We start from the raw sequence: 16892 nt of genomic DNA on the forward strand, positions 1-16892 counted from the left end.
TACGTTTCAGAGGTTTCTGAATATTTTGGCATACCTTATAATTAGAAAAAATGGATGTATGTGTGTATGTGTGTGCGGATACAAATTTTCGTCGACGATTTCGGGAACACGGATGAAGCGATTTGAATAATTCAAAAAACATTCGATTCCTATTGATAAGGAGACGTGCTGATTAGTTTTTGGCGAAGGCAGGTCTAGCCGTTCTGAAGATATGAGGCAAAAAGTGCCAAAAACGGTAACTCAGTTTTTAAGAGAACGGAGCGTCCGATTTTAATTGTTTAAAATGTTAATCTTGTTTAAAAAAAATAATTTTTGGTACGGGAAGTTCCAGCAATTTGCTTTAAGGCAAGATGCCATGCGTCCCACTAGTTTATTTATTAACTTTCCTATTATTGTGGGTCAGCCTTGATATAAAATGCCGCGAACTTCACATCATTTTAACACACTAAGCCATGCGCAGAGGCATCATGTGCATCTGTCAACATCACTGCGAGAAGCTACTTATGTCAAGTCTCTCCTCCAGCGAAACGTGAAACTCTTCTTTTATCTATGCATCGTATCTATACTACAATTTGACAGCTAACCTCTTTTTTGGGCGACTTGACAATATGTGAATGAATATATTCATATTGTCGTCGTGTGATTGCTATAAGGTGAGTTGCTTGCTCGTGTAATTATCTTAAGCGTGCTTTTATAATATGATAATTGCACAATTCGACAAATTGTTAGTGTCGTGGGCATGCAAGTTTAATAGTTAATTGTTGCAAAGTAAGATTTGTTTTTTATTGCTTAATGATCACACATTTAATATACGAGATGCGTTCTAAAACTACACGCAATTTTTTAATTTTACGGATTAACAAACTTTTTTATTGTGTCGATATAGATGCCCCTAAAGTGGAATTTGATGATAAAATTTTTTGCTATATTTACTGCTTTCTTTGGCTGTAGTAGCCGCTAAGGTTCGACGTGTTTTGATGCGATTTTTGCTTGTTGGAAGACTGGAAAAGTCCAGCAAATTGAATTATTTTTTTCGTAAAATTTTAGATAAAGCTTAACAAAGTTTGTGAAATGTTAGGAAAAGCTCATGATGAGTCTGCTGTAAAAAAAGAAGTGTTTTGAGTGGCCCCGGAAGTTTTGTTTTAATGGCTCCATATGATTGTTTCCTGTAGCCAAAGTTGAAGAAAGACAAGAAAACATAGCGTTTTCTTTCAAAAGCAAAAGTCAACGAGCCATAAAAACACAGTTTGTTGATAGAAAAGTTTGTTAATAGTTCTTTCCGGACCCAGAACATTAAAAAAATCGTGTGCTTTTTAAACACACCTCGTACACACACACACACACTATATATATATATATATATATATATATATATATATACCCTTATATATAACCTTATTTTTATTATAGATATGTTGATAACATCCTCTTGTGTTTAGATAATGATTATGTATCCCACACTTTAAATTCTTTTAATTCTTTTAATAAGCATTTGCAGTTCACTTGTGAACTTGAAGCTAGTAATTCTATCAGTTTCTTAGACTTAAAACTTATAAGAAATAATCATGTCATCCTCACTGACTGGTTCCAAAAACCAACTTGGTCTGGCCGATATTTAAATTATTTTTCTTATCACTCTCCATAAAAATTTCAGTTGTCATTTCCTTAATAGATAGGGCCATTTTGTTAAGTGATAAGATTTTTTGGGAAAAAACTATCTTTAGTTCGTGCTGTTTTGAATAATAATTCTTATCCTTCATATTTAGTAAATAACGTCATTAAAAATAGATTAGAGTTTTTACAAAACAATTTAAACAGTTCTTCCTATCTTAACAATTCTTTTTCAAAATCTATTTTTTTTAAGCAGTTTTTCTTATTTTTTAAAAAAGTTATTTGCCGCTGAAGGTTTTCTTTTGGTTTTCAGTTTTGATAACACTTTCCGTTGCCTTTTTTCTCCTCTTAAATCAAAAACTCCCGCTGATAGGATTACTGATTCTGTTTACAGGTTGGACTGCAATGATTGCAATAGTTGTTACAATAGTGAAACTTTCCAATATATATACAAGAGGGTTAATCAACATACTTATAATTCCAGAAACCCAAATCAATTCAAAACGATGCTTTCTGAACATATGATAAACCTGAACCACACTTTTAACATGTCAAATCCCTCAATCCTTTACATTGAAAAAAAACGGTGACCATAGAAAGATAGTTGAGTCTTTACTTATATCCCTCAATACGTCTTGTGTAAACAAACGTAATTCCTCTCATCTCTTACATGATAGTTACAAAGTAATTATTAATTTCATAAAAAGTAATTCAATACAGTTTTAGAATCTTTCATTCGTTATATTTCTTCTCTGTTTTTCTTTCCCCTTTCGTTCTTGCTACTCCTCCCACTCCCATACACGTGCGTTGCCTACACTGCGATTTAGCCTTGAACAGTGCACACAACGCTATGCTACCATAACATTAAATATGTTATGAGGGCAATATGTGCTCCTCCTATTTCTCGTTTGTTAATTAATAGTATTTTATTATTTTACACAAATTTAGTGTTAAATTTTACATCATAATTAATGTTTCCTGTTTTTCCTGGTTTGGTATGTATAATTTCCTCCTTTTATATATAAGGTTGTCAAATATCTCCCTTCCGCTTTTTTGCTCTTTATTCAATGCTTTATAAAAAGTGTTACAGTGATCGGATTTAGTTTAAATATGCGCCGTTTTGTTCGATAATCTGTTTCCATCTAGACGGCAACTTTATAATACCTCCCTCGTAGAAGCCCCCCTCCTTATTTGCGAAGAACTCGGACAGCCACTTTTCACCACCAAGGGCATTCGCCATGGACAGGAACAGGTGGTAATCACTTGGCGCTATGTCCGGGCTATATGGTGGATGCGATAAAACCTCCCGTCCGAGCTCCCGTAGCTTCTGACGAGTCATCAACGAAGTGTGTGGTCTGGCGTTGTCCTGGTGGAACACTACACCCTTCCTGTTGGCCAATTCTGGACGCTTCTGGTCGATCGCCTGCTTCAAGCGGTCCAGTTGTTCGCAGTAGATGGTAGAATTAAGCGTCTGGCCATATGGGAGCAGCTCATAGTGGATGATTCCCTTCCAATCCCACCAAACACACAGCAAAACCTTCCTGGCCGTCAATCCCGGCTTGGCCACTGTTTGGGACGATTCACCGGCCTTCGACCACGACCGTTTTCGCTTGATATTGTCGTATGTGATCCATTTTTCGTCGCCAGTCACCATCCGCTTAAAGAATGGGTCGAGTTCGTTCCGTTTCAGCAGCATATCGCAGGCGTTGATTCGGTCCAGAAGGTTTTTTTGCGTCAAATCATGCGGCACCCAAACATCAAGCTTTTTTTTGTATCCAGCCTTCTGCAGATGGTTTAAAATGGTTTGGTGACTAACTCCCATCTCCTGGGCGATGTCACGAGATGCCACATGCCGGTCTAACTCGATGTATTCCATAATTTGATCGGTATTTGTCGTCACAGGTCTTCCGCCGGCTGGCTTATCCATGGTGTCGTTTTCACCGGCTCTGTATCGTCGAAACCATTCCTCCGCGGTTCGAAGTGATAGAGTACCATCCCCCAAAACACCATTAATCTCACGGAACGTTTCTCTAGCGGATTTGCCTTTAACGAAGAAAAACTTTAAAATAGCGCGAATTTCGGCGTTAGTGAACTCCATGTTTACACGTCTATAACTGTTGAACGCAATATCCAAACTAATCATGCATAGCGTCGTTTTGTTGGTTATGTCAAGACCTTTCAAATTATGTATAGTTTCGCCAGATACGAGCTCTGTAGCGCTTTGTACATAGCCGCGAAAATCAAAAGACAAAAAGGCGGAAGGGAGATATTTGACAACCTTATATTTATATTTATCATCACTTGTGTATTTATGTTAAATGTTTTTTTAGATTACTGAATGATGACACACATCAAGTGTCGAAACGTATAATGGAATAAATAATTTTGTTATTTAATCTTTTTTTAATTCGACGGTTGGGCTGCAAAAAATTTTACAAATATGTATCAACGTCGACAAAACTTTCATCATATATATATATATATATATATATATATATATATATAATATATATATTAATTTGGAAATATGAACAAACAACACTCTTTTTTGCACTAATTTATTAAATAATAATTTTCACAAACGTTTCGAGACTAGGTTTGTCTCATCATCAGTGTGTTATAATTTAAAATTTAAAATATGGAAACCTAAATTAGCATTATGTGTTATGCGTTACAAGTCGCTCGATACACTGTCCTCTGCCACACCAACGGTCGTCGATGTCCGCATTCTCTAACCACTTGGAAACCACTTGAAATTGAATAGTCACGCAATCAGATAGGAAAGGAAGGATTAGGGTCCAGTTAAAAAATAGATGTCGTTTGGAGAAAAAAATATTCCTGGGCCTGCCTTTGCCAAAAACTAATCAGCACATCTTCCTATCAATAGGAATCGAATGTTTTTCAAACCATTCAAATCGGTTGATCCGTGCGCCCGAAAACGTAGACGAAAATTGTATCCATACATACATATACACATCCTTTTTTTCTGAGGTATGCCAAAATCTTCAGAAACCTTCAAAACGTCGAGAAACGTAAACATTTTTAATTTCGATTTTTGGATGATTACAATAACTTTCCCTACGGGAAGTTATTTATATTTAATAATTCTTTTTTTGTAAAATCTAATAAGTATTTTGAAGCAAAAAAGTAAATGTAGTATCCAGAGTTTTGCAATTGCTCCCCTGAATTTACAAATTGCCCTCCGGTGGGACGTGCGCCCCACGTTGGGAAACACTCGTCTAGAAGATATAGTTTCCCATTTTACGAAAGTCCCACTGGAACTAATATTAGATTCTATCTCGGCTAGATAAGACGAGATTGCTGCCCAACCACACTGTCTATTCATGGTTTCGAGAGTCGACTAAATTTATAGTCTCAAACACCTACTTCGAATTCAATTCACAGTTCTACTCATAAATTTTCAGTACACCTATGGGATCTCTTAATTCACCTGCCTTCGCTGAACTCTTTCAATACCTCATGTTCAATTGCATCAATCCGAAATCATATAAAAAAGTCAATCATTACGATATTAAAAACATATTGTAATTAATATAAAATAAATATATACAGTTATAATTAGAGTATTTTACAATTGGTCCTTCAAAATTCAATCAATCAAACCATTAAAAAAACACCTCTAAAAAAAGTTTTTAAGCTCTTCAATGTTTTTTTACTTGTATTACTGCGATTAATTTCGATCACTTTGAAATTTTTTTAACTCTCACTAAACATCTCACTATCACTTTTAAAAAGGAGCGCAATAATTCAATAAGTTTTTTTGACTACAATATCAATAAAACTCCAGAAAATAAAATCATTACCCACTGGTATCAAAAACCTACGTGGACAGGCAGATACGTTAATTTTCTATCCCATCACCCAACTAGCATGAAAATTGATGCTAATATTAATTTAGTGGATCATGATGTTCTTTCAGATAAAAAATTTGGCCCTCAAACACTTATCCATAAAACTTTAATAAATTTATTAGATTTAAAAATCATTCAATTAGTAATGATGCGGAGAAGTGATTATTAACTTTTGGCAAAGGCAGGTCCTGCTGTTTTGCAGATTCCGAGCTAAATGTGCAAGAAAGGGCAGTTTTTGAGAGAACTAAGCACCTGATTTGAATGATCTAAAAATCAACAATCAAATCAAAAATCAAGATTAATTTTGCAGCACAATATTTATTTAATTGGTGATGTTGAGACTCAAATTATTATTTTGATTCCATGATGAATAGATATTATAGAACAGCCCACATGGATTTAATTAGAGGTTAAGTGGTTTATAAATATTCTTATGTATCATAATATTTGAGTGGCGCACAGATGTCGCACTATGTATATATATATATATATATATATATACTAGATGACCCGACAGACGTTGTCCTGTACCCACCTCTACGTTTTTTTAATATCCTATACTAATATTTATACCGTTCAGTTAAAAATAATCACTGTTTTCGAGTTACTATTTACACTAATCTATATCCCTTTAACAAATATTAAAATATGTTCAATAAAATTATATATTAAAAATTATACACTGTGATTTATAGAATAAATTTATTTCCAATAGCTCAATTTATTTTATTGAATTTAAGGGTTTAAGGTACAATATTTTTAGACATACCTGTAAATGTGGATGTTTAAATGAATGATTTTTTGTTTATTCACGGCTAAAACATTGATTTTCCAAATTTATCACCATGTATTTATTGTCATAGCAAAGATACACGTGTTGAAAATTGAAATCTTTTGAAAAGAATAACAAATTCAGAAATAATTAATATATAGCATGCGGTCAAGGTACAATATCACCTTGGATTTTTCTACCCAAAATAATTGCTTCAATAATGTTGCCTACAATTTTTATAATTTCGTACCATATTTTAACTGGCTTTTAGTATTTTAATATCTAAATTGCATTTTTCACACTAATAATTCAATATACATTATTACTTAAGTTCATATTTGAAGTGAATTAATTTGTCAAATTTTGCTCAAATCTGCTCTATTCAACCTACTACCAACAAAATTATTGCAGTAAATGGAGAGGAAAAAGGCGTATGCCCAGCTTATCTTAATCTAAAGTTCAGAAGTGAAAATAATTTGCATTTCCAGCATTAATTGGATTATAACTCTTTTAATTCTGATTTTATCATAACTTGTAATATACTATTTTAAAGGTGATTAAATGAGCTACAACTTACTCTATCATAAATTTTACCGTAACTTCTCTTATTTTGAAACGGCGAAGGGTTAAAGGGCTCGAAATACACTCTGGTTGGACAGCCGCGCACTCTTTAAACAATCATAACTCTATCAATATTTGTGTAACAAAAATATAATAAAAAGCAATAATTAGTCTGAAAAATACCATGAATTTTCATATATATACTTTTATACGTATTCTTTCAGAGATATTATAATGAGAAATTGTTTTTTTTAAATGGATTTTTTTATGAAATCATGAGTTTTTTGAAAATCGTTTGTACTAATGTTATGGTATTTTCTAGAATCCATCAAGATCTCTCAAACCAAGTTAATTCTAGATGGAAATCGATTATTTTTAATTTTGGTGGAAATGGCACTCATAAACTATTTGATTTAAATGAAAAAAAAAACATTGTATGCATCTTTTAATTGCATGATAGCTCACTCATTTTACACGCAGAAGTACTTCTTTTGAAGCTTATTTTGAGAACTATAAAAACCCATTTTCATAATTAACTTAGTATTGTTCCTAGAATACTGTAAAATAGCGATTTATTAGGATTTTTATTGATATAATTTTGTTCATTACATAATTTTCGTTAAAATGTATATTTTTGAAGATATTAGCAAAAAACGATAAAAAACGCAAAAAGAAACAAATTTTCAGTAGCCAGTAACTTGAAAAGTATTTGCTTCTTTGAAAAACATTATTAAACATTTTTCTCTTTTAATTAGTTCTTTTATCCACACCCAACGTTATTACACCACTGAAAAGAAATGGCATCCCCCCGGGTAGTGCAAAGGAGTCTAAATTGTTTTTACTTTTGAGCTTGAGAGTAAGATGAGCCTAATTCCAAAATTCCAAACGAATTGGAAAACAGTAAAAAAAGTTCAGACCCAAAGCGCTCCATTGAGTAAATATTCCGTACCCAATGCCATATGAATTTTTAACACAATGAAAGTTCTAAATAATTTTTTGAATGAGTAATTTTTTTTTTGTATTGTGACATAGTATAGTAAGGCAAAACGACTGCAAATTGAATATTTTTGCGCGTAATCACTTATGGCTCGTCTCCTTTGGATGAATTCGTACGGCGAATCTGTTCGCAAAGTGCGCTAACAAAATTATTGCAAGCAAAACCACGCGCACGTTGAGAACACGATTCGCCGTGCGCGTCAGTCGTACGCGCAGACTGTCAGACGAATGGTATATTATTTGCATCTTATATTATTTTAATTATGGCACATCTCAGTTGCTTTTCGACAATAATAATGTAGACATTACATTTTCTTTATTTTTATTCATGAATTAATTATATTTTAATATTGCCTTAGCCTATAAGTGAATAGAAATGTTTGAAAGATGAAAGTTGTCATTTGTTTTTAATGTCAAACCGTGCCTTAAATATTTTAAAGGTCAAACAATGATAAGCGGTTTTTTGTAATTTTTTCCATTTATTTCTACAATCTAACTATATTTCTATGAATCAAAACATTCTAGAAAATTTCTCGAACAAACTTCAGGAAGGTTCGTGAAAATCCAAATTATAGTTTAGGAGGATTAATGAAACTTACATTGTTACAGAAGAATTTTATATATAAGATATGTGTGTGTGTGTGTGTGTGTGTGTGCATGTGTGTGTAAAATCTGTTATTGTATTTTTTATATAAAAATTATATTAAAACATAATAAAATTTGCAGGTATTGAAAAACCACATTTACAATGTCATTGCCAGTGATTTATCTCACCAGGAAAGAAACGTTCAGCGCTTGTCATCGATTGCACAGGTGATTCTAAATATTTAACTTCGCGTAGGGCAAGTTATAGTAATCGCAAAAAAATCGAAAATAAAATTTTTTGCATTTCTCGACGTTTCAAAGGTTTCTGAATATTTTGGCACACCTTAGAAAAATCGGATGTATGTGTGTGTGTGCGTGCGGTTACAAATTTTCGTCGACTATTTCGGGAACACGGTTCAACCGATTTTAATCATTCAAAAAACATTCGATTCCTATTAATAAGGACACGTGCTGATTAGATTTTGGCGGAGGCGGGTCTAGCCGTTCTGAAGCTACGGGGCAAAAAGTGCCAAAAACGGTAACTCAGTTTTTAAGAGAATAATTTTAATAATTCAAAAAACATTTTACTTGTATTGACAAGATGAAGTACGTCTCCTTATCGATACGAATCGAATTATTTTTAAATTATCCAAATCGGTTATTCCATACTGTCGAAAATGTCGAGTACATTTGTTTGGACCATATAAATAAACTTCAAAATTAAAAATCTTGGTACGGATCCCAATAAAATTTACACAAAATGTGTACAACATTATGAAAACCTCTATAAAATATCTGATAATTTGATATGCATATGTCTAATGATCATTTTTGACCACCAAAAGGACTATATATATATATATATATATATATATATATATATATATATATATATATTATATATATATATATTAATATATTAATAGTATTTATGTAATGTCATTTATACATTATATTTTTCAGCTTATTGTTATCTCCGGAGGCAAATGAAGCGTTATATGGAAAATGCAACAATTATAATGGTCATGGTCATAATTATACAGGTAACTTATTATTTTAGCAAATCTCATTGTTTTATTCATAATTCAAGTTTATTTAAAAATATTTATAGAATTTGATTTTAAACACGAAAGTCTCAAGTAAATTAATTCTTTGTTTATGCATTATCTATATTATGACGACTTTTCAGTACTATTTGTACTGATAGTACCGCGATTTCCAAACCTAAGAGAACACCTAGGCTTCGTAATCATCCTCTACCTTTAAGGGGATGATATTCTATTGTATAAATTCAAAAAATCATTTTATTATTTCATATTTTCATAGTTTAACTATCTAAGAATATGGGTATGAGAAGGTTTTTGAAAATTTGAATAATTTTCGGAGATATAGGCATTTTACTGACTCGGTTTCCATACTGGTTTGGTTTCACGCAAAACTTTAAATGCGTTTTTCTCAGAACAGACTTTTTCAGTACTGTTGACACGATTTCTCGAGTTTTAATCGACCGATTCACCTGAAATTTTCAGAGAGTCTTGTTTATAGACCTATCTATAGCCCGAACTAAGATTATCCCCAAATTCCAATTTTTACTATTTTTAAAAAATTTGAGAAAATCATAAAAACAGTAAAAGAAAGAAAAAAAAATACTTTTTTTTCAAACAGGTGCCAATTTGTAAAAAAAATTTTTTTTACTCATCACTAGTTCGGGCGATTGCGACATCATTGTAGATTAATAATCTTTTTATTTCTTTTATTTCGTATGGCTAGGAGGGCTAAAATCATGTCAAGACTGAGGTGCCAATTTTTTGAGACCACCCACTTCATCAGCTGCCAGTTTTTAAAATTTTCAACTTTATTTTTTAATTTTTGTATTGTATTTTAATAATATTAATAAACAAGTGGTAAAAAATGGATAGTAAAAACATTCATTGCTTTCTTTTACGATACTTTAAAAATGACCTAAAATTCATCGCTCTACACTAGAATATACACCCAAATACCCCCTTAATTTTCTATGGTACTTATCTATACTCTATTTTTGTTAGTTGACTCGAGTTAACTCGTGTTATTATGGCCGAACGTTGCTGACCGAAACAAGATATGTTTGTAAAAATTGTTGTGTAGTATTACACATAAAATTGAATAATAAATAAAATGAGTTAAAGTTTATTAACTTCCTGAAGGAGAAGTTTATGTTTTTATCAAAAAATCCGATTCGCTAATTTTATGTTTTCTCGACGTTTCAAGCCATTCTGAATCGAGTGAGAACAAATTTGGAAAAAGTTTGTGTGTGTGTATGTGTGTGTGTGTGCGTGTTTGTGAACAGATTTTTTGCCGTAAATCGACGTTTTCTTAAAAACGGTTCGACCGATTTCAAAAATTAAAAGCCATTCGATGTATCTCGATGAGGACTAGCGTTTCTCAGTCTTGTGCGACGATCGGCCGGGCCGTTTCTTTGTAAATCGCAGAAAAGTGAAAAAAATTTCGTCCACGTTTTAGCCCGCAATTCTGAATCGATTCTGAAAATTCAAAAACCGTTCGAAAGACATCGGTTGGGAATCGTGCTGATTAGTTTTTGGTAAAGATCGGACGGGCCGTTTTCTTGTAATAAAGTATTTAAAAAAAATTTTTTTTGACGATTTTTATGAATTTTTCTTTGACGGTAGATACCATAGTCTTATAGATCATACTAAAATATTACGGTCTTCGACAAGTCGTTTAATTTTAAAAAAATCGTCAAAGTTTGCAAAAATTAGTGTCGATTGTTTGGCTTTTGTCAAAATTATAACTTTCGTCGACGTTTGCTCAAAAACGCCTGAACCAATTTCAAACATTTAAAAGCCAATCGATGTATTTGATGTAGATTATCTTTTCTCAGTTTTGTGCAGCGATCGGCCGAGCCATTTCTTTGTAATTTGGTAAAAAAGTGTTGAACTTTTCGTCCACATTTGAGCTCATACTACCGAATCGATTTTAAAAAATCAAAAACTGTTCGAAAGATATAATTTGGGAATTTTCTTGTAATTAACTGTTGAAAAAAATTTAAGCCGATTTTTATGGAACTTTTTTTTGGCCATCATGGTCTTATAAAACTTATTAGTAATAAATATTACGGCCGACAAGTAGTTTAGTTTTAAAAATTCATCAAAGTTTGAGAAAATGAGTGTTTTTTTGACGTTTGTTATAATTAAAATCAGACGATTTACTTGATATAACATAGAGTACTTATTACCAACTAGTTTATTAACAATATTATTTGAATTATATTATTATAAATGTCTGCCAATAGTGTATGGGTATTTCTTTTGGGATAAGGTAAATTGCGTTTAATGCAGTTTTGTTATGATAGAATTTATGATTTAATTTTAAGAAAATAAAAATATGAAATAAGCAATATTTTTAGAACTTAAACCGAAATTAATTTCAGTCGAAGTAGTTCTTAAAGGGCCTGTTGATCCGCACACAGGAATGGTTATGAATATCTCAGAACTGAAGAAATATATGGATGAAGCAATTATGCAGCCTCTAGATCACAAGAATTTAGATAAGGATGTCCCATATTTTCAAAGTGTGGTAAGAAGTCTTTTGAATATTTTTATTGATGTATTCAACTATTGAAATTTTAATCATCATATTTTATCTGTGCATACATTGTTAGAAAAAACTTTATTTTTTGTTGTGATTTTAATGAATTTGTTAAATATTTTTATATATTACTTTATATAATTATTTAAAACATATTATTGTTAGTTGTTCGGAATGTTATAGGATAGAGCAGGGGCTTTAAAGTCCGCGGGTAAGAAGGTCCACCACCGATATCTCAAAAACAAGTGAAGTTCAGAATTTTTTAACTTCACGTAGGGTTGTTATAGTAATGGGCCGAAAATCGAAAATGAAAATTTTTGCATTTTTCGACGTTTTGAAGGTTTCTGAACATTTTGGCATACCTAAGAAAAAATGGATGTGTGTGTGTTTATGTGTGTGTTTTGTATGTCCGCATTTTTTCGTCCACGATTTCGGGCGCACGGATCAACCGATTTGAATGGTTTCAAAAACATTCGATTCATATTGATAGGGAGTTGTGCTGATTAGTTTTTGGCAAAGGCAGGTCCAGCCGTTACGGAGATAGGGAGCAAAGAGTGCAGGAAATAGAAATCGAGTTTTTGAGAGAACGGATCATCCGATTTGTATGATCCAAAAAACATTCAGTTCGTAATGATTGGGAGAAGTGGTTATTAATTTTTGGCAAAGGTAGGCCCAGCGGTTTTGGAGATACGGAGCTAAATGTTGAAAAAATGGCAGTTTTTGAGAGAACTAAGCGTCCGATTTAAATGATTCAAAGAACTTTCTGCTTGTTTCAACAAAATAATTGCTTTTGGAAAAAAAATGTTTCTAATTTTTTTATTCAAAAATATTTTTGTAATTTTGGATTAAAAATTCAAAAAATTACCCAGGCTAAGCACAGTCTAAACGCCACTCTGGTACAAATGTTTACCCAAGTGCGTTTAGACTGTTTATGTACTGGAGCACTTTTCCAATTTTGTGAAAACTATTGAAAAATGTGAAAATGCCGCCAAGCTAAGCATAGTATAAGTGAAAATGTCGCACAGAATTATTTGCAAATGCGTTTAGACTGTGACTAGCACTTTTTCAATTTTGTGTAAATTAGGCAACTTTCAATTTTTTTGAAAATGAATTCGAAATGAAATGACGATTGTTAATGTTCTGGAGATAAATTGATTTATTTATGATTTACATTTGATTTGATCAGATATAACAAGATAGCAAAAATAATGAAAGTTACAGTATTTCTAATAATATATTTGAAAACGTTTAAAGTTTCTCGAATATTTCATTACGGTACGGAAAGTTCCAGCAATTTGCCTTAAGGTACGATGCCATACACCACTAGTTAATAACAATATTTGAAAGATGGATAAAGATGTGTGACCAGCCATCACCTTGAATTTTACGACGTGGGAGGTAATGGGAGATAATCGACATAAAAAATGTATTTTCTTTAGTTATTAACTTCCCGAAGGAGAAGTTTATGTTTAATTTTTTGGTTGTGAGCACTGTTATTTAGATTACGAGACTTTGAATAAGTCCACGTAATTCAAATGTTTTATAAGATGTATTGCTATTTTTTTTAAGTTAGATTCATTAGTTTTTTTACACAACTAATATAACAGGGTACATGTGGGTATCGTAAAAAGTACCATCTGAATCTTTACCCTGGCAAAGGTGTAAACAAGAAAAATAGTGAAAACCCAAGAAATCTAAGTTTTAAAAAATCAATTTCATAAATGATAAGTTAAATAAATAGGTATTCCAAATCTGCTAATTATTATTTCTGGCAAAATACCAGATCAATGCTATATAATGTAGTATCACTGTAAAAATGTACCCATAAAATTTATATTTGCATTGGTTGAATGATGTAGCTATTATTTCCTAAAATCCCTCTAAAATTAAAAATGAGGCACTGGAGTGTGAATAGATTCTGATTAGAATCAGAATTCTGATTAGAAGTTTGATAACAGTTTATACTTTTCTTTATACTATTTTTTAACTTCCTTTAAGTTATTGTAATGGGCCGAAAATCGGAATTGAAAATTTTTACATTTCTCGACGTTTTGAAGGTTTCTGAACATTTTGGCATACTTCAGAAAAAATGGATGTATGTGTGTGTGTGTGTGTATGTATGTATGGATACAATTTTTCGCCCACGTTTTCGGGCGTACGGATCAACCGATTTGAATGGTTCAAAAAACATTCGATTCCTATTGATAAGGAGATGTGCTGATTAGTTTTTGGCAAAGGCAGGTCCAGCAGTTACGGAGATAAAGAGCAAAGAGTGCAGAAAATAGAAATCGAGTTTTTGAGAGAACGGAGCATCCGATTTGAATGATCTAAAAACATTCAATTAGTAATGATTGGGAGAAGTGGTTATTAGTTTTTCGCAAAGGCAGGCCCAGCTATTTCGAAGATACGGAGCTAAATGTACAAAAAATGGCAGTTTTTGAGAGAACTAAGCGTCCGATTTTAATGATTCAAAGAACTTTCTGCTTGTTTCAACAAAATAATTGCTTTTGGAAAAAAATTTTTGTTTCTAATTTTTTTTTCAAAATTTTTTTTATAAAAAATTTTTTTTTTTGAATATCGATATATATATATATATATATATATATATTTTGTAGAGTTTCGAACAAGAATCCAAAAAGTAATAAAAAACAAAAAAAAAAGGTTTTTTAATAAACTATTTCTTTCTTTATTTATTTATTTACTGTCGACGTTTCGGAACTAGGTACGTTCCATCTTCAGGACATCTGTCAAGAAACATGATCTTGATGAGATTTAAGCAAACGATATGTTTAAGAAAAGAAAATGGATTTTTAATTAATAAATTAGTTGAAAAAATAAAATAATAATGTACAGAAATATGGTAATATGATCAAAATGAAAATGATAAAAATAAATGAGTGGATTATATAACAGGATATTACAAATGATAAAAAAAATTTGAAAGTTTTGGAAAATTTTAAGAAAAGGTTAATGACAGAATTGAATTAATTACCTGTATGTTTGAATATACGTTATTACTTTTTCACTAAAAAAGATTTTATCAAAAATTGAATTTATGAGTTATTTGTCAGCCGAATAGGTAAATTTAGTAAATCAAAATTACTATAAGTTCTGTCTTTTTTAAAATCGTTATTTGAAGACCAAACAATATATTATTCTCTCGATGTTATGAGATCGGCTGTTTGTAATTTATTTTTATCATTTTCATTTTGATCATATTACTATATTTCTGTACATTATTATTTTATTTTTTCAACTAATTTATTATTTAAGAAAAATCCATTTTCTTTTCTTAAACATATTGTTTGCTTAAATTTCATCAAGATCATGTTTCTTGACAGATGTACTGAAGATGGAACGTACCTAGTTCCGAAACGTCGACAGCAAATAAATAAATAAAGAAAGAAATAGTTTATTAAAAAACCTTTTATATATATATATATATATATATATATATATTAATTGTTTAATATGAACAAAACAGCACTCAGATTTGTTTAACACAACTTTATTTTATGATTACAGACGTTTCGAGACCATGGTGTGTCTCATCTTCAGTGTAATTTCAAAAACAGTTACTTATATACTACACATTCTTTAATAATTTATTTAAATTTCATTTAATTTTTGGTATACAAAAAACACTCCATTAACAAAAAAGAAAGATATAGTTTATAAAGTAAATTGTTTGGATTGTAATTGCTCTTATATTGGCCAGACCTGCCAGAACTTAGAAAAGAGACTCAGGCAACATGAATTACAATGTGAAAAAATAGATAACAAAAAATTTAAAAGTACACTTGTGGATCATGCTAATATCAACAACCATAAGTTTGATTTTGACAATCCCCAAATTTTATTCCATGAGAAAGACTTATTTAAACGGAGCATGGCAGAATCAATGTTAATAGTTCGGACTAACAATAGCATAAATCTAAGAACCGACACAAATATTTACATGACACTTATATAAACATCATTAATAATTTATAATTTTTTCATTTATTTATTCTTTTCAATAAATAATTTGTTTTTCATTTTTATCGATTTTGTATGCGATAGCACTCCTTTTGTTTACATTATAATGATACCCTCTCTGTCTCCATCTATATAAGTACTTCAAATTTGTTAGAATATTTCTGTAAGTGTTATATGTTCTTTAGTATTGTGTCAAGCATTGCAAGGAATAGTTGGGGTTTTTTGTATACCAAAAATTAAATGAAATTTAAATAAATTATTAAAGAATGTGTAGTATATAAGTAACTGTTTTTGAAATTACACTGAAGATGAGACACACCATGGTCTCGACGAAACGTTGTAATCATAAAATAAAGTGTGTTTTAAACAAATTGAGTGCTGTTTGTTCATATTAAACAATTAATATTCGTTCCACTCATATCATAAAATTTCTATATATATATATATATTATAGATATATATATAATATATATATATTTCAAAGTAACTAGCAGCCCATTCGTCGAAATAAAAAAGGTATAAAGTATGAAACTTTTATTTATACGTTTCGACACAAGATGCGTGTCATCATTCAGAAACACAGGACAAAACAACTCAATAAAAACTTTATTTTAAAAAATTAAACTGATAACATATTAGAAAAAAAAACATTTTTGTAGAAAAAAAATATGATGAATAAACTAAAAGATTTGAAAACTAATTTGATTAAAAGTTTGAAATTAACATTGTGAGGCAAGAAACACGCCCATACCGAGCACCATACCAACTGTCACAGTTGAGTTGAGTTTCTAATATGTTATCAGTTTAATTTTTTAAAATAAAGTTTTTATTGAGTGTTTTTGTCCTGTGTTGCTGAATGATGACACGCATCTTGTGTCGAAACGTATAAATAAAAGTTTTCATACTTTATACCTTTTTTATTTCGCGAA

The 16892-nt window shown here is 31.0% G+C and overlaps 1 protein-coding gene across 1 annotated transcript; it reads left to right on the plus strand.

Annotated features, from left to right (window-relative positions):
- Positions 1–657: 657 nt before the first annotated feature.
- On the plus strand, positions 658–12018 carry LOC113367277 (6-pyruvoyl tetrahydrobiopterin synthase-like). The gene is made up of 4 exons (XM_026608898.1): positions 658–768; positions 8539–8625; positions 9361–9440; positions 11828–12018. Exons 2-4 carry the CDS (start codon positions 8561–8563, stop codon positions 12016–12018), a joined length of 336 nt encoding a protein of 111 aa, XP_026464683.1. The 5' UTR covers positions 658–768; positions 8539–8560.
- The last annotated feature ends 4874 nt before the right edge of the window (positions 12019–16892 follow it).

This window comes from Ctenocephalides felis, unplaced genomic scaffold, assembly GCF_003426905.1.
Source record: "Ctenocephalides felis isolate EL2017-DRISC unplaced genomic scaffold, ASM342690v1 CF-g0.4_SCAFFOLD_01170, whole genome shotgun sequence".
NCBI classification, from domain to species: Eukaryota; Metazoa; Arthropoda; class Insecta; order Siphonaptera; family Pulicidae; genus Ctenocephalides; species Ctenocephalides felis.